The sequence below is a fragment of the Triturus cristatus genome, chromosome 1_2 (genome assembly GCF_964204655.1).
Source record: "Triturus cristatus chromosome 1_2, aTriCri1.1, whole genome shotgun sequence".
NCBI lineage: Eukaryota > Metazoa > Chordata > Amphibia > Caudata > Salamandridae > Triturus > Triturus cristatus.
Genome location: NC_140580.1, coordinates 440,946,478 through 440,965,940, shown reverse-complemented (window position 1 = coordinate 440,965,940; position 19,463 = coordinate 440,946,478). Strand labels below are relative to the sequence as shown.

At 45.9% G+C, this 19,463-nt stretch overlaps 1 protein-coding gene across 5 annotated transcripts in view; it reads right to left on the bottom strand.

Moving 5' to 3' along the window:
- The window catches only part of LOC146867456 (protein FRA10AC1), a 178,392-nt gene that overhangs the window by 25,325 nt on the left and 133,604 nt on the right, over window positions 1-19,463 (bottom strand). For all 5 annotated transcript variants that reach the window (XM_085606060.1, XM_085606085.1, XM_085606068.1 and 2 more), the window contains exons 12-13: window positions 18,052-18,167; window positions 4,316-4,354 (exon numbers count right to left, since the gene is read on the bottom strand). In XM_085606060.1, the coding sequence (XP_085462186.1) occupies window positions 4,316-4,354; window positions 18,052-18,167 (155 nt within the window). The remainder of the gene's footprint in view (window positions 1-4,315; window positions 4,355-18,051; window positions 18,168-19,463) is intronic.

The window sequence follows — 19,463 nt, the reverse complement described above, 5'->3', positions numbered from 1 at the left end:
AAATCAAATTACGTGGCGTTTGTTTTTTGTATGTTGAGAGTGTAGATAACAACTTTACTCAGTGTACCGCAAAAGATAGCCTAGTGGTGCTTTCTCTCAAGTAGAGTGAGGCAGCGCACTTTCTAACCTGCACTACAAAATGTCATGTTAGGTGTAAGACAAAAAAGCCATACCTTACTCAAATAATTCTGCACGTATTACACAGAAGAGTAGTGGATGATAAAACTGTTTTGAAAAAAGCAAAAATCTCTGGGATTTGACTGTTTTAGATGAGGCTTCTACAATGACATGTAACCTTGATTTGGCAAACACAAGGAGATGACGGACGGAGAACTGAAACTTTTCAGGCATTCACCCCCAGTCGCAGATCTGGGGTCAATCCATCATTATTGTTTAGCTCACTTCACCACCCTAGTTCAGACCCAGCTATATGCAAATCCGTCTTGACCCTGTGCCTCATGGGAACAGTCCAGACCGAACTGCCAAGTGAGGTCTTCCCTGGACCGGAAACAAGCATCCTGAGATCAGTTTCAGGGTAACGCCCCGCATCAGCCAGGCTAGCTTGAATTCAGTGGCAAAGTGAGCAAGGGACCCAGGGCTACTCTGCCAACTTAGGGTGAACAAAGCAAACACAAGGAGATGATGGACGGAGCACTGAAACTTTTCGGGCACTCACTCCCAGTCACAGATCAGGGTTGAATCCATCATCGTTCTTTAGTTCACTTCGCCACCTCAGTTAAGACCCAGCTATATGCAAATCAGTCTTGACACTGTGCCTCATGGGAACAGTCTAGATCAAACTGTTTGCTATGTAACATTGATTTCACAGCATTACCAAGTAGATGATCTAGGCAATGGGTGGTCAGTTTTACAGGAGGAAGTCGCAGACCAGCACTTGGCTATCAGAATCAGAAATTAAATGATCTTGTTGAACATTAGAGCAAGAGGAAGACATATTCTGACAAGTCTGGTTCTATACATTATCAGGCCAAAGTGTAAAACAATAATGCAGTGAACAGTGGACGGTAGATGATCAGGGGAGAACATTCAGAACAGAATTGAGCGAAGGCTATAATGTGGGAGAAAATGACGATCATGAGGAAAAAGAAGCTTATGGACATACAGCTGAATCCAAAATGAATAATCATGAACAGAAAATGACCTTTGCTAAAGGAAGCAGTATTAATAACTGCAGCTGGTTCACACTTAGAGCAGACCAAAGAGAGAAACCAGCCCAGGCACACTAGAGTGAGTAAGCTGTTAGAAGCACTAAAAGGAACCACATTCCACTCTGAGGCTGATTCAATCTCGCTAAATGAGGAAATATTCGAAAATGGCGCAACGCCCTTGTGACTATTCTTATGAAAATGGGCATGAGTGGTATCACGCATCCAGAAGCTGCTGAAATCTCACCCAATCCTCATCCAGTTGCATCACAACCTACAACTGGAATACTATCTGATGTTACAACCAGTAAGAGGAAGGACTAGCACGGCAGCACCTTTGTTTACCTTATCTTGGAGCCATTTTGCAATGGTGTTCTTTTCAGCCATACCACTGTGCATGTGACTAGAGCTTAACAATAACATTGTTTCTTGAGATGTCCCGGCACATTTATACATACTACATGCTGCACTGATGAGATACATAAAAACACACTGGGCCCCACGAAGGCAAGAGCCCCCTACCAATGACCTGGTAAAGATGGTACATTATATGGGAACAGGTTGATACCTTATAAGATGGCTCTATACAGGCATCAGCTCGCATACGACAGCCACTCTAGACACACTGAGAACTGCATGGGCGGGAGACATAGATAGGGAGCTAACAGATAAAGAATGGACAAAGATACTGGAACACCCAAGGAAGACATTGAGGAACACGAAATTCAATTTCATTCAGACAATGGTATTGGACAGAGCTTATCTTACTCCACATAAATTAGATAGAATGTTCCCCCAAACCCAGCATTATTGCCCGAGATGCTAGTTGGAGGGAGCGAACCTACTTCATATGTTATGGATCTGTCCAAAAGTGCGAGGATACTGGGACACTGTCAGGCAAAGAACAGGGGAAGCGGTACACCGGGAAATACATAACACAATAGAAAAATGCATTTTAGGACTCCACAAACAAACATCCAAGCACAAGGTGCAATACCGCTTTATAGATCTAGCGCTCATCTTAGCAATACGTCATATAACTATGAGATGGAAATCGCGAAAACCCCCAGACGTAATGGCCTGGCACACGGAATTACTGCGTTAGGGCACTGCTGAGAGTGCGGCATTACGTAGAGAAGAACTTAAGGGCCTGCGGAAAACACCAATAGCATTGGAATGGGATGTGATGCTAGAAGCCATAAAATCCATAGATGATGTTTAAGACCCTATGAGGAGTATACTACTGACTGCACAGAGGGGTAACTATACTTTGTACACAGCGCATGAATAGGGAAATGTGATATAAGAACACATGGATTTATCAAGAGCGCATATCGGATGATGCACATGCGCAAGATTAAGACATACGCGTGAGACTGGGGCGGAGTGGGAGGGGGGAGTTGGGGACTGTTTATTGTATTAATGCGATAATGCATTACCATCACCTGGGATCGCTGTTCAGAAGGAAACATGAACTACTGCAATTACTGCCTAGACTGTTTATGTAAATATATGCTACAGCAGGATTATGTTGTGGATATATGTATTTTTATACAGAAGTGACTGCTGATATTGTAAAGATGTAACATGATGGTATGGTATAAAAATTTAAAAAACAATAAAGTATGTTTCCAAAAAAAACCCACATTGTGTCTTGAGATTTCTCTGATAACTAAAGGGAGGCATATTATGCCCTAGTATACCTTAAGAGAACATCAATATTCAAGGTGGCTACATACTGTATGTTTAAATGAAATTAAGTTTCATTATTTGGCCAACACATTTTGACTTTGCCACATACATGTTGTTTCCTTTGTCATTGCTGATGTAATTTTTATTACTATCTTGATACAAAATTAGAACCAATGGAGTTTAGCCTGGAAAGCTTATGATCATCCATTCAATATTACCGTAACCGTTACTAGTCTGTTACCCTTCACTGAATTGCCCTCACAGGACAGATATTAGGTTGTATCTGAAAATATTCAAGCTACAGGTCTTAAGTTCACAAATATACAGTTTAGAAGTTTGTGTTTGGAGGGTCGAGAATGCTTTGTATCTCAATCTATTTGCAAGTAATGTCACCTGATAAAAATTACACCACTTATTGTCACTTGTTCTTGCTGCTTCTTTCCAGTATGGTCTTGTTTTATTTTCATGTTATCTAATATGTTTATACAAAAATAAACCCTGTAATCTCTTTTGGTGCCTGAGTCTTAAATCTCCCCCGACTCACCACTTCTTATGAGGCTGGCCCCTCCTCCTACGTCACCATCATCACTCTATTGCATTTGTGTATCCGAAACCATAATACTCCTGTCCTCATGCATCCTTCTCCTCTTCATCCAAATCCCTAAACTCATCACCATAGACATCGCTCTGCTCACTGGTGGCCTTCCGTCACCACCACTTGCTGTGTCAGAGTGTCTCCCAACACTATCTTTCCTTTATAACAGTATATCTGGTAATCCTCAAAAATGTAAGCAGTGCCCTGTTTAATTGGGTATGCAGGACAGTAAGGTACCATACTTTTCTGAGATCCTGTGCTTTGCACACACATGCTGCGTCTGCTTTTTCACATATTAAGCTATTTTAGCATAAAAAAATATAGCTTCCAAAGACTGAAGCAAGGTTACAGAAAGTAATATACTAAATCTATTCTCAACTGTAGATCTAAAATCTGTTAAAAGATACCCTTGTGTGGCATTTAGGGAACAGATAGGTTAAATACACCTTGTTTAATACAATTGTAGCAAAACATAAATGTTGTTTCATCAGAGTATGCGCTACCAATAAAAGACTTGTATCTTGTTAACATACATTTTGTCCACACGCTCATGTGGTAGCCATTTTTCCTAAATTCCTTATAAGGTTTAGACTCCAGGTGCAATACTTGCACTCCTAGCACGTGCACCTAACGTTTACCCTGCCAGTCGGCAGGAGTGTGGCAAGTTACATCAATTCTAACCAGGACTATGGTACATGCCATCCAACCTTTGAAAACCTTTATGGTACTTACCTGCAAGCATTTAAGGTTGGAGGCAGGAGGCTTACCTGTCTCAGGAAGTAGAGTAAAATAACCATACAACACTGTCTACAAAATAGGACACATAATAAATATTAAACAGGAAAATAAAATGAAAACCTACCTTTATCAGATTTATTTGTTTTATCCGATGCTGAATAACCTGAAAGACACATTATGACATTTTAAAATGCTGAAAATGTCAACTATTTAGTACAGTATATATTAAATCAAGCATGACAACCATGTTTGTTATGAGTGAGTTGTAAGAATATGCACCAAATAGAGTGAATTAATGTGCATGGACAATTACAACAGAAAACACTAAAGGCTTGTGAGATCATATGAGGTAAAGGATTGCGTGCACCATTAATACTATATCTCTGACTTCTCTATCTTGCTATGAACACTTTACATGAACACAACAGAAAATATATATATGTCATCTCACTGATTATAACAACATTGTTGGCTTCTGATGTTCTGAAATATAATATAGGAAAACTACAAAGGCATCTGTTAGAAATGGGGGTCTCTGGTTGGCAGTGGATGGCCACTGTCCAAGCAGGGACCCTTCTTTCTAAGTCAGAGTGAAGGGCTGCACCCCCTTGACAACCCCTGCTCCACCCTCTGGTAACGTAGCACGAGCAGTTAGGCTAATCTCAGAGGCAGTGTGTAAAGCGTTGATGATCATACACAGTAAATACATTGAGGAACACTACAAAGGGACACAACACAGGTAGTTATCAAAAAATAGTTATCTTTACATAGAGGCTTATCACAAGACCAAATAACGAGGAAACGACAATGCTGTACAAAAAAAATAGATCTCTCTGGATGCTGCAAAAATAGTTCCAATGGGGAAGGTCAAGCTCAGTTCAGGGCATTGGTCTCTGCGACCCTTTTTACTCACAGTTCTGAGATGTTGTCAAATAATCCACAAGAAATTTCGCTCCGGCGGGTTAGCGATGTTTTTCCTCACGCTTTGGTCACGGCCGCTCACTAACCGGGGTTAGCGACAATGTTCCTGACGCTCCGCGGCTGTAGCGATGATTTCCGGGCCGCAAACGTGCGGGGCGATGATCAGGCCAGCGAGCCCTCAGCGGCAGCGATGCGACGATTTTTCTAACGCTCCGCGGTTGTAGCAATGATTTTCGGGCCGCAAACGTGCAGGGCGATGATCAAGCCAGCGAGCCCTCAGCAGCAGCGATGCGACGATTTTCCGGACGCTCCGCGGATGTAGCAATGATTTTTAGGCTTTAGCGATAATTTTGAGGCTTTAGCGACGAAATGAAGTCTACTGGTCCTGAGACTTCAGTCAGGGGGCTAGCTCTCTCGCTAGCCCTTGGGTGATTGCAGGTTCAAGATTAAAAAGTTCTCTTACAGCTCCTTTTCCCTTCTTTTCCAATCCAATGATAACTACTGCAGGCCAATCCAGGGAACAGCACACAACACCAGGACAGTCCTCTCCTGCAGCTTTCTTCAGTTCCACGGACAGAGGTTGGTCTTGAGATCCAGGGGCAATACAAATTGTAGGGGTTCCAGGACAGATATTTATACCCCAAAAGTCTTTGTTCTAAAGAGTCACAAGTCACTGAACCCAGCCAGAACCAGTTCTGCTCAGTCCTGGAGCACTTTGTTTACCAGGCTGCTTCTTTCCTTTAAGGGTGCAGGGCAGAGATATCAGACGCACCATAGGAGGTGGAGCCAGCATTGTGGAGGGAAGGCACAGCCCTATTCAGGTCCCAGGTGCAACTCCTCCCACCCATCTGGATGCAGATCTCTCTATTCACCACTGGGGCACCTCACCCTGTCTCTTGGAATTCCCCAGCCCTGTCACTCCAAACCCAGACAGCCAATACACATAACAGAAGAGCACACTGGAAGGCTTAGGCAAGAAAATACCTACTTTCTAAAAGTGGTATTTTCAAACACCGAATATCAAAATAAACTTCACTAAAAGTTGTATTTTAATATTCTGAGCTCCGGCATACTAAAATCGTTTTTCTACCATGTTCTATGGGTCAGTTAGGACTATAGAATGTAATAGCCAAACCTCCCATTCTGGCCTATGGAGAACAGGTAGCCGTACAGTAGTGAAAAACGAAATTGGGTGCAATTCACTACCATGACATGCTACACACATCAGAGCATGTCCTACCTTACACATACAACGCACCCTACCATAGGGGTGGCTTACATGATGCCAAGAGAAGGTTCAGGGGCTGGGAAGTGGGTGCACTTCACAGCCAAGATGGAAGTTCTAGACTGCACACAGATACTGCAGTGGCATGTCTGAGACACACTTTACAAGCTGCTTCTGTGGGTGGCGAAAATCAGCGCTGCAGGCCCACCAGCAGCATTTGGTTTACCAGCCCTGGGCACACACAGGCCACATTACTAGGGACTAACAGGTAAACTAAATAAGCCAATCATGGATATACCAATTCACATGTCATATTTACAAAGGGAGAGCGTATGCACTTTAGCACTGATCAGCAGTGGTAAAGTGCCCAGAGTCATAAAATCAACACAAACATGTCAGAAAAAATACAGGAGGAAGGCAAAAAGTTTAGGGATGACCCTGCAAAAAGGGCCATTTCCAACAGCATCTGTGCACAAAATACTTTAGGCAGAAAGACCATTTATAATATGTGCAAACCAATGAGAAAAAACATAATAAGCAGACATAGAAAGAAGTGACTTAATTGGAAACCGGTCACAGGATGCTTGTTTCCGGTCCAGGGAAGACCTGGCTTGGCAGTTTGGGCTGTACTGTTCCCATGAGGCACAGGTTCAAGACTGATTTGCATATGGCCAGGTCTAAACTTGGGTGGCGAAGTGAGCTAAAGAACGATGATGGATTCAACCCAGATCTGTGACTGGGGGTGAGTGTCTGAAAAGTTTCCGTGCTCCAGTCCATCACCTCCTTATGTTTGCTTTGTTTGCCCTAATTTGGCAGGGTATTGCCAGACGTGGGTCCCTTGCTCACTTTGCCACTGGATTCAAGTTAACCTGACTGATGAGGGGTGTTACCCCGAAACCGGTCACAGGATGATTGTTTCTGGTCCAGGGAAGCCCTGGCTTGGCAGATCGGGCTAGACTGTTCCCATGAGGCACAGGGTCTAGACTGATTTGCATATGACTGGGTCTGAACTGGGGTGGCAAAGTGAACTAAAGAATGGTGATGGATTCAACCCAGATCTGTGATTGGGGGCGAGTGTCTAAAATGTTTCAGAGCTCCGTCCATCATAGATAATCTTGATGGCAGGTGTGGAAACTGCATCGCTAGGGTTTTGGAAGGGCATAGTTTGATGCCATCATTCCTAGCACAGCAGTGAATGCAGGCGTGTAAGCATAATGGGGAATAACGTGACGCAGCTAGTCATTTCAGGCCGCAGCAAACGTTTTTCTTCCATAGCCCCCACTACTCACCAGCCCCGAAAACATGGCACAAAGTTTCCATTTTGTGTACAGAGCAGATGCCCATGTGCACATCACTGGCGCAAGACACTAATGCAAAGTATAATTTGGTGCTGGACTATTACACTGCAGTAGCCAAGAAATCTTGCTATTTCAAAGGTCGGCGTAGGGCAGGTAGCCCTACTCATATGTCCTACATCTGGTTAAAATACTACTTAGGTATAAAAACCATACACAGGAGTGCAGCGCTGCTTTTGCCATGCTGTGCTGAACTCAGACTCAGTCCTTAAGTGTCCATGATATGGTTAATTCCCTGCTCTAGCCTGCGGGCTGCAACTAAAGCTGGGGAGAAAATATGGTTATAACTGGCAGATTCAAAAACAATGGAGGACTGAACAAAACACGTTGGAGTATGAAGCTCAAAATTGGCCAGAATGAGAGTTGTCAGCTTGCAGTGACCGGAGGGGGGAGCATAATAAGGAAGGACTTCTGATGTAATGGAGGAAGAGATCACGGCACTGCCATCACCAACACAGTGCAGGCCTCATACAACTCTGAGGAGCCGCATGGTGAGACCTTGGAAGCGGCAGATTGAACGCTGACCTGTCCCTCTGCAAACCTCCCTGGCAGCTGGGGATGAAGAAGTGACCTAGACGTGCCAGTCGTAGGGGCCGAGAGTGGACAGGTGGCAGAACTGCATACTAAACTCTGGAGTGGGGTGTGCTTGTTCTCGACTAAGCGCTGCACCAACAAAATTTGAATGATTAGAGGCTGTTGAAGGAAGTGCACCTTGAAGGCTGACGACGATACAATGGTGAGCACTGAAACCGTCACGGATGAGTAGCCACGCTATACAAACCCCTGATTGATTGATAAGGGGAAAAAGGCCCTGGCCTTGAACAAACTAGAGAAGTACGCATTCACATCCCGGCGTTCAGAGATGAATGGGTGCATGATGGTCATCCTAGAGAGATGCCGGAAGAGGTGCATCAAGTCTCAAAGAAAGATCTGCTGCTGGCCATGAGAGACACTAAAACGACACTGAAACAGAGGAAAGACACAAGGCAGCGGACCTCACGCTTATGAGGGAGGACTGTTGGAAGGTTTCCACCAGAGTGGGGAGGGTGGAGACAGTGGTGGAGGAGCACAGAGGGTGATTCAACAGTTGCAGGACAAGGTGCGACTCCTGCGAGAGACCGCTACTCACCTACAAGCACATGTGTAGGACACAGAAGGAATAAGAGAAGAAATAACCGCGATCTTGTGGGAGTGCCTGAGAAAGTGGAAGGCAAGAATGTAGCAGAGTTTTTTGAAAATATACTTAGATCCTTCCTTCGACCACAACAGCTGCCACTTCGCTTTGGAGAGGAGAGGGCGCATAGGGTTCCTGGGGTGCCGCTGCATCCAGGTGCACGGCCACGACCAATCATTGTGAGACTCCTGAACTACAGAGACCAAGAGGTGATCCTGCAGGGCTCCAGACTGACCGACCCCTTTTGCGTGGAAAACATCACGGTCATGATATTTCCAGATTTCACCCAGGAGGTGCAGGCACAACACAAGACTTTTGATGGAGCAAAAGCAGAGCAACGGAAAAGGGGTCTTCAATACATGATGCTCTTCCCTGTAAAGCTGAAAGTACTGGCAGAAGGGAAATCCTGGTTGTTCCACAATCTGAGCAAAGTGTGGAACTGGCTAGAAAGTTGGAGGCTGGTGGTTAAAGGGCGAGGTGGCGCAGGGACACCCCACCGAAAACAGCAAAGAGGCACCCGGGTCCCAGACTCTGGATATTACAAACACACCTAGAGGGGGCTACTGCACAGGTCGACAAACTGGATGTGGGCACATAAGGCTCCTCAACAGATGGGGTAAAAGGGGAGTATTAGTTGTAAATGGTGGATAGCTCTTGGTGTTACAGAACACTAGCACACTAACTCCCCTAAAGGGGGCTGGGGTGCACAGTATTCTTGTTCATTGAGTTTTATTTTATAGGGATGGGGCGACAGACACCTTGAGCATTGGGGCTGTGGGTAGGTTGGAATCCACCGCATGAGGTAGGAGGGTGTGGGGAGTTATGGAGAATACACATAGGCATCTGAAGGGAGACAGACAGCTGAGCAGATTACTGATGGATTGGTTTAAATTGGATGACAATCATGGCAGATGGGCCGGTTAGAGTACTGATTAAAGGCGAGCCCCTTGGCTTATGCATTTGGTTCTGGAATGTGAATGGGTTGGTGTGAGAAGCTGGTTCAGTATATGGTGCACACTTATGTAAGTGGGCACCCTGCACTCATCCAGACAGCACTTAAGCACTTATGGTGATTTTTGTGGTCTTAGACAACCTTAGAAAGCTCTCTAAGTGGTAGCTGTGGACAGCAGCCGTCAGGCTTAGTCTAGAAGGAGTGTAAAGCAGCTTGTTTTACCTATGCATAATCTTATTGGTATAGATTAAGTGAAAAGTAACCACACAGTGTATTTATAAAAAAATATGTACTTATTAGAAGACACTAACTAACACAAACAAACATCTCCTAGCCGGAGAAATATACAATGCACACAATACTTTACATAGGAAACAGGTAAGTAGCACTGATACACAGTGGTCGCCAGGGGAGACCAAACCATATACTAAAATAGTGGTATGCGAACCACTGCTCAAGTCAAGACTATACCCAGAAGACATAGAAGTGTCGGGGTCCAAGGAACCACCAGAGGTAAGTAACCAGGAACCTCATGGAGGCCGTGCGCAGAGTGGGAACTTGACCGCGGGCTCAATGCAAGTCAATGGGTAAGTTGCGGTTGCAATTTTAAAGAAGGAACCTTCACAGTGGACCCTGAGGAAACCATGTGGAAGACAGAAAGTTGGAGAGCGACCGCACCTGTCGATACCCTAGGAACCTGGATACCTACACCAGGGAAGCCGGGTGCATCGGTGTGAAGTGGCGTCGGAAACCGTTGCCGAACTCAATGGAGGACTTCCGGAAGATGCCACTGCTGGAGAAGGTAAAAGTGTTCAGTGGAACCCCAAGGTGGATTCAAGACGAAATGTACCTGCAAGCAGAGGGGACAGGGTCTATGTCACTCAGGAGTGACCAGGAGGCACGGAAGACAAATGTCCACACATGTCGGGTGCTGCAGGAGAGTTGATGGTGACCTTGGAGTTGCAGCAGAGCAGACCAGGTGACGTTGTGGAAGACCAGGAGCCATTCACGACCTGTCCCACGTCGGATGTCGAGAGTGGAGGGGGTCGGTGTCCATCGGGAGCACCAACAAGCCTTGGCAAATGCAAACAACGTCGAAATCAAAGAAGGTGCAGTGTCTGGATCAGCAAGGTCCAAGTGACTCACCAAAAGCAGGGGAGTCAGGACAGTCCCTGAGCAAGCAGGAGAGTCTGCTCAAATCAAAGAAGACCCTCAAGAGGACCCACAGGCCAGAGGCAATAGAGTTGCAAGAGGACCTTGAGCAGCCCACCAAAGACGCAGGCCCTCGGTGCAAGTGATGCAGTGAGGACGAAGATCTTGGTCATAGGAGGTGCTGGATATTGGGGCTACTTGGAGCCCAAAGAGCTTAGAGGAAGGTAGCTGTTAAACCTTTTTTGTGTGGTGTCCATCTGTAGGTGTTGTCACTTGATTACTGTATGTGTTCACAAATGCTTTGCACACTGCCTCTGAGATAATCCTGTCTGCTCGTGCCAAGCTACCAAGGGGGTGCGCAGGGGTTATTTTAGGAGTGTACCCCTTTACCCTGACTAGACTCAAGGGTCCCTATTTGTCACAGATACCTACCTATGCCAACTAGAGACCCCCAAATCTAACAGTAGCCAACAAGCATTTGCAACAGCAAGTTGACGCGGTGTACAGGGATTCGGTTCCAGCGGCTCTGACAAGGGATACTGGCCTTAAACTTTGTGAGAGGACAGGGCAGGCCTCGAGGGATGTGAAGAACCACCAGCCTTTCGTATTCCGTGGGAGCCCGGGATCAGCAGACCGCTCTGCTTTGTTGCGGTGCCTGTAGATGCAAGGAAGTGACTCCTTCACTTCAAGGGAGATTCCTTCAGGTGTCTTGGATATCCACAGGCCTTCGAAGGTTCCTGTATGGAGCACAGGCACGGACGTTGCAGCAGACGAGATGGTGACGAGACCAGCAGCAGTAGGAGTCTTCCCAGTAGCAGGCTTGATGCCCAGAGCGAAGTCAGGAGTGCCCAGACAGTTGAAGAAGTGGTGTCTTGAAATGAATCTTGTCCCACGACAAATCTAGGGACTCAGCCTCCGATAAACCCTTAAGTCCTCTAAGGAGAGGGTTAGGACGATTCAGGGTTCCATCCCAGGAGAGGAGTCGGACAGTGGCGAGGATACTCCCATGCCCTTTGTCCAATTTCGTGCCAGAGCGGAAGCCAACTGCTCCCTTAGTTGGTTTGAACTGTACTGTGCAAGGAAGGCACCAAATGTGCGCTTCCAGCAGATTGAGTGGCGCTGGCAAGCGCTCACACCCGGCCCCAATACACTAAACCCTGTCTGGGAGGTTGTCACACCTCCTTGTGACAGGATACCTATTGTTCTGCCATCCCCTGCTCGAGCTTGGCTCAGCAACAGGAGGGCAGAATCGTGGTCGGCAGCAACCATGTTGTGCTGTCTGGGTCTAGAAGACTGGTACCGGGAGCAGTAAGGGTCTCCCGGAGGAGCTTTACAGTGCATGATTCCAACATGTTTGATAGCAAACATGACAGAGTTCGTTACAGCCAGTTTAGAGATGGTCATTGCGTAATGGCGCATGGCCACTCTATGTATCGTAATGGCTGATGTACTTACAACCAGGGAGAATAGACTCCGAAGGTTGTAGGGGTGTCCTGCTGATGCAGGGGCACCCTCACACTTCGAACCGAGCAACCTGCCTTCAGGATTGAAAGGCCTGCTTTAGGGGTTACTTATAGGTTTTAAGTGCAGTGACCTTAGTAATAGGGAAATCTATATCTGTCGTAAGTGGTGCTAGCACCAGCTTACAAAAGCTGCAATGGCAGGCCTACAGTCTCAGTTTGAGCCGTCTCTCATGGGTGGCATAATACCTATGCCCTTGGTACCTCAGTACCATATACTAGGGACTTCTAAGGGTACCCCAGTATCCAATCTGAGATGTACCCAAGTACTTACCATAAGCAATTTAGGGGAGAAATCACAGAGACTGGGGTCCTGATTAGCAGGATCCCAGTCAGACTAGTCAGAAACAGCATAGCACCAGGCAAAAAGTGGGGGTAACCATAAAAGCAGATCCTACTTTTCTACAGTTGGGACACAAAGTCAAATAGGGTATGGTGCACAGATTTGTGTATCAGCACAACCCAGATAACCTGCTTCAGCAGGAAACACACCTGAAGGATAACAACAGCTCTTTACTGGGTCAGGGTCATTACAAAACCATGGCCCACTCTGGGTTTAAGTCGAGCACCAGGGAAGTAGGCATCCTCCTGCGTAGATCTCTCCCCCTGACTATAACAAAGCATTGGACGTACTCAGAGAAGTCTTGGGGAAATGAAATGGTGAAATGATTTTGCTGGTATCCTGGTATGTTTCCCCAGGGTTGCTGTCCTGAGCTTTAGAGAGGATGGAGAGGTGGGTTGTTCAAGCACCACCCACATTGCTGCTAATTGAAGGGGGCCTCAACCTGACAATGACCGTTGATTTGGATAGGTTAATGGGCAGGGAGGATTACAGACTATGTACTTTTACTGTGGCTTGGGGTTGCAGGATCTAGGGAGGGACAGGTATACAGACCAGCAACATTTTTAATATGCCTCCTCCCACGCCAGGGCGGGCTCACGGTTGGACTAATTCTTGGTTCCCCACATTCGGGCACATAGATATTAGGATAAGGTGTTCCTGCCGATGGGAATTTCAGATACCTCACAGCTATACACTCGACCTACGACACAGACCATTACTAGCCACCCACCATGTAGATTGAAGGCCTGGTACCTTAGGGATGGGGACCCAAGGGAAGGCCTAGCGACCACTGCAAAAAATTATTTTGCCAAAAATAAGGGCTTGTGACATCAGAGGACACAGTATGGGAAGTTTATAAGCCAGTGGCCTGGGGATACCCGATTTCTAGGATCTGAGGGCTCAGGCGGGAGGCAGCAAGCAAATTGAGGGACATCGAGCAAAGCCTGCGCACTTGCAAAGGAGGAATTTCCTGGCCAGCCTAATGGCAGTGCTGGTGCACCACCTCTCAATTTTACCGGAGGAATTTAGACAGATTGAGGAGGAAAAGGCGAGGAAACAGTTGAGAGTCACAGAACATAGCCTATACGAAGTAGGCAATAAGGCAGAGAAACTCTGCCGTGGCTAGCACACCCAGAGGAGGGCCAACAGTGGGGTGAGGGAAGTGGTCACGGCGACAGGACAGGACAGCCCCATAAATAGCAGAGACATTCGTGGACCGCCTGGAGACCCTGTATTACCCCAGGTGGCTATATCCGTCAGAGGAACTCGAACAGTTTGTGGGGAATCTCACTGCCCGGGTCCTACCAGTGGAGGATAGAGATATCCTGGATAGGGAGATGGAGGTGGCAGAACTTAATGAGACCATAAGACACCTCAAAGGGGGGGGAGCGCAGGGCCTTAATGGCCTCCTGACAGACTTTTTTAAAAGCATAGGGAGCCAATTGGAGGAACAACAATATCTACGGATGTATCAGGAGACACTGAAGGTGGGAACTCTGCCTCCAGATATATGCATTGCCCATATTGCACTAATCTATAGGGGTGGGCGGAATTTGCGTAGTCGCGCTACACAAAGCTCTGCAAAATGGTAAAAAATCTCCGCGAGCAGGCAGAGTTCCGCGAACTCGCAGAATTGCTTGTTCTGCCCGTTCACGATGCTTTTTTTCCGTTTGCGAACGCTGTTTGCGTGCTCGGGGGGAAATATCTGGCGAACACGCACTTTGAAGGCGCGAACAAGCAAAAAATTCCATGAAGCCACGGATCGCGGAATTTTTGGCAATTCCGCGTTCTCCGTGGAACATGAATTTACCCAAATTCTGCATATTCCACGAGCGGAACGGAATTTACCGCCCAGGCCTACGAATCTACAAAACTGGGACAACACAGGAGGACTGTGAGTCATATCGGCTGATTTTCCTTCTTAAAATAGAGGCGAAGCTGCTAGCAAGGGTTCTGCCACCCGTCTAAATGCGGTATACAACAGACTGAGTCACAGGAACCAATCCGGATTCTCGCAGCTCTGTGCCACAAGACACAAGCGGAGACACCTCAATGGGGGTCTCAGTAGAGAGAGCTCTATGGGGGAACAGGTGGTGATCCTGTCCCTGGAAGCCAAAAAGGCATTTTTTTGCTTGACTAGCCTTACCTCATGGTGGTGCTAGAAAATATGGGGTTAGGGAAACCCTTTTTGTCCTGGATACGCCTAAATTACACAGCCCCTATGTCTAGAGTGCAGGTCAACAGGATGTTATCAAGGGAGTTCCAACGGGGGAAAGGTATGAGGCAGGGGTACCCATTGTCACCCTTGCTGTTCACGTTGGCCATCAAGCCATTGGCAAAATCGGTCTGGAAGGACGTCCTGTTGCAAGGTATGCATTGGGATTCTAATTGGAAGACGTGATCTCCCTATATGCCGATAACCTGCTGTTATACTTGGCTAACCTGATACAGTCCATTCCCAGGGTGCTAAAGATGCTTAGTCTCTTTGGGAGATACTTGAGGATCCAGATCAACAGGCACAAGTCAGTGGCATTATCGCCTACAGGATGGCGCCTACTGGAAGACTGGATTACCCCCTGCAGTGGACCGAGACTAGATTCAAATACCTTGCTATATATACCCCTAAAGACCCTGGCATTTTTTTATGGCCAGAACCTGGTGGGTATACTGGGCCAATATAGAGAGAATGTAACAAGATGGTGGAAGTTCCCATTATCCTTGCTGGGTAAAGCGGTGCTCTACAAAATGATTTATTTGCCTACATTTCTTTATGTACTGCAGTGTGTGATACCGGGCGCCTTTTGTCAGGCGGTTCAAACAACTACAAGGACACTGCTGTGGGACGGAGGCCCCTCTAGCATAGACTTCGATACGTTAGTGCGTGGGCATTATGACGGGGGCATTGCTCTCCCAATTTGAAGCTCTATTACTGGCCGTCAAAGTTGCTGGTGATCAATGAGTGGGCTTACGCGGACCAGCATGATAAAGCCTTTAAGGCGGACAGAACGCTCCCAGCCCACGGATATTCGAGGGTGCTATACAGCCACATGGAGAGGATAGTGGGGATGGCACCTACGGCAGTGGTGGTGCAAATCTGGAAGAAGGCATTCAACAAGGCAATGGGGTGGGAGGGGAAATTAACACGGAAAAACCACTGTCAGAATGCAGATCCACTGGTGGATGTACGAATACTGGTGGGATTACCAGCAATGTGATCAGATTGAAATAACTAACATGGGGACCTACGGGAGGAGTCAGGGATGGTCTCCTTTGATTAACTACTAGAACAATAAGAAATGGTGGCATCCCAGAGGTTCAGATATCTGCAGATTAGGCATGTGCTGACCAAGTGTATTGGGCATCTTGACACAATAAAGAAGGAGTCCCCTAGAACTTAGGCTTCTGGCTGCCCTGCTTTACCGCCATGTGATATCCATAATTTATGCCACTCTAGTCAGGATTTGTAGGACACCACTGAGAAGGACCTCAAAATCCTGGAGGAGGACGATGGGGAAGAGGCATGTAGGTACCTGAGGGAAGATGCAATCCAAGAGGGTTTCCGGCTTGTACAACTCAAGATATTGCATAGGGCATATTATACAGAGACAAGACTCCAAGCCATGGGTAAAATCCCCAATGACAAGTACCTAAGAGGGTGTGGAATGACAGGAACCCTGGTACATACTCTGTTGGAGTGTCTAAAATTGGGGTCGTATTGGTGGACCATTCAGGGGCACATGGAGCAAGTGGTAGGAACTCCGGTGATCCTCTCCATGCGGCTGGTCTCCCAGGGTATATGGGGCGGGGGAACAGACACTACAGAGATATTTCCTCCTGTTTAGTAATGCAGCACTGACGGTAGCTTGAAGGGACATTTTTCAGGAGTGGGGGACAGAAGGCGCTCCTAAGTGAGAGCAGAACATTGAATGCATATTTGCAACCACTTGCCTTTACATGTATCCTTGCACCACCTATGCCCGGTGCAGTCAGCTGCAATCTGTATGTACTAAAATATATAAATATAGTTTTTTTTTAAAGTGAGCAGAATATGGGCTGGTGTATGCTAGTGGAGCGAGCCGTGTATCAAGCACAGGGATGCCGGAGGAAGTTTGACAAAGTATGGGGCCAATGGATGAAGGTGAGAGAACAGGAACCTTAATGGATGGTTGGTTGGGTAGCTGGGTGACGGTACACAGGGTCAATAGGATGATATGTAATGGTACGAACGGAAGGGGATCAGGCAGATGCAGAAAACTATGCATGTTGTTCATCAAGCTCTTTTATGTATCTGTGGAGTTACCGAAGATGTAATGTTATATAATGATAGCTCTGTACCATTGGTAGTGCATTGTCTCTTCATAAAAATAAAAAAAAATAAGTAAGAACCAGTAGGATAGAGAGAAGAAAGCAACCCTGACTTTTGGAGCTGGAGCATTAGTTAAGTGGAAGCTCTCACACCACTTCCAGGGGATTTGAAAATTGATAAAAGGAGATTGTGAATAGGCCATAGTGAATAAAGGAGACACAACTGCATACTGTTTGTTAGTAAGCTATGTTTCTGCAAGATTAGAGTGTATCAAGACAGCATGCATTTTTTGGTTGGTTTAATGCTGAGCAATGAATATGGAGAAAGTACTGTGTAATTCCCAAGCATGTGTTTTGAGCAGGTATGTGGTTGGAAATTGATGGTTTGTAATAGACTGTAGCTGTACACAGCATCTCTGCTGGGAGTGGGTAGACGCTGAGAGGATATTAGGTGCTGTGATCAGTGACTGCCTTGAGACACTTTCAGAAGCATAATACTAAGTAATGGGACAACTTGGAACTAGGGCACAAGTGTGATATGCTGCCACAGAAAGCGTCCAGTAGCAAGTGGCAGTTACCTGTATCAAAAGCTCAGCAGCTGCCATTTGCTGTACGGTTGATGCTATGTGGTTGGATGGGGAGCCTGAAAGAAAATGTTGCAGAGGGTGACCAGTGACCAGTCTCGTTATGCCTTCGAGCCTCTTTAGTATAGCAAGGCAAGGATGAAAGGTTGCCGCTGAGACTGACTGTTGTGCCTGACAGCAGACAGCAGCAAGGGCAGAGAGATCCACTGGCACCCATTGACGTTCACTAATGGCTGAAGCTTCTGCAGTGAGGGGCGTCAGGTCCATAATTCAGTTAATGTTTAAAAGATAAACACTAGCATAATTACCAATAATAATTTTGCATTTACCTTTCCTGTTCTTGTGTTTTCTTTTTGGTGAAAGAGATGATTTGGACTTTTTCCTTGGTGGATCTTCATTTCTTTCTTCAGCCTGTTTTATATTTTTTGGTTTGATTTCTCGCCTCCTTCAGTGTGAAATGAAAAGGAAATTAACATCATTGTTTTTCGTCATTTAAAAACATTTGCACATTTGAAAACAAGGTATTTCGGGGAAATAGTAAATGGTTTGTCAACATACAAAGTTAATTTGCTTAAATGGAAGCCTCACTGTACTGGTTATTTTCCTTAAACTACAACATGACCCACAAGTCATATTTTATTTAACTGACTATACCACCCTTGCAGAAAATAACTGCTTCCAGTATCAAACAAAATAGTCTAAATTCCGGGAGAATAAAGAAAATAACATGAAGTTTCTTGAATCGATTAATGAAGATCTTTTCAATAAAAAATAACAGTCCATTTACAGAAATCTTTTGTACTGTTATGCCGCTTTGTAAGAATCGGATAAGAAAAGTTTAAAACATCATCTTCCAAAAGTCCATAATAAAACATATGCATCTGATTACAATGACTGTGTTGTAACCCAGCAATACTATTTGCTCAGCTGGAAGGAAAAGGTTTAAAAGGACATCAGTTACCCCCAAAGTTCGTGGCTCTTAGATTTCCCATAAGTGTCACTGGATATTCATCCTCTATGCAGCACCTAAATTTACAACAGCGTTATTATAGTTTTGATTTATGTTTAGAGCACAACAATTACACGAGGGCATCAAGGCACTGTAGCCGGCCGGCCAGAGCTAGACCAGATCTATAAGCCCACCAAAGAAAGAAAATGCTGCCTATGGAGTATAGAGCCAGGTTTTGAGTGCTTTTCTGAAAGGCAACAGCTCTGGGAAAGCCCTCAGGATTTGCTGAAGAGAGTTCCAGAGTCTGCTTGCAGCAATTGAGAAAGCTCTAGCCCTCCATTTCTTCTTTCGAGTCCTAGGCACAGTAAGCAGGTTACAATGTGCTGAACGCAGGTTACTACCTGGAATATGCCAGTGAAACATATCTTTAATCCTCACCGGACTGGGGAGAAAAAGGGCCTTATGTACCGTATAGATTGCTTTGAACATAATGTGCTTTCTGATGGGGAGCCAATGTAAGGCCAGTTTATGTGACCAGTGCAACTGTGGCCAAACTCTATCTGATGGGCACGAATGAGAGGCAACAGACTTTAAATAGGATGGGTTAAATAATGGCACACACTTCCAAAGAGATGGCACTGTGCAAATGTGGTAATCTTAGGGAAAGAATAAAGACCAAAGTTTTGCAATATTTTACCGACAGAGTTTACCTTGTAAAACAATAAGTGCCAAGGGCCAGCATAATTCTCAAGAGGCCACCATATCTTCACCACCCACTGTCCCAGACAGTGC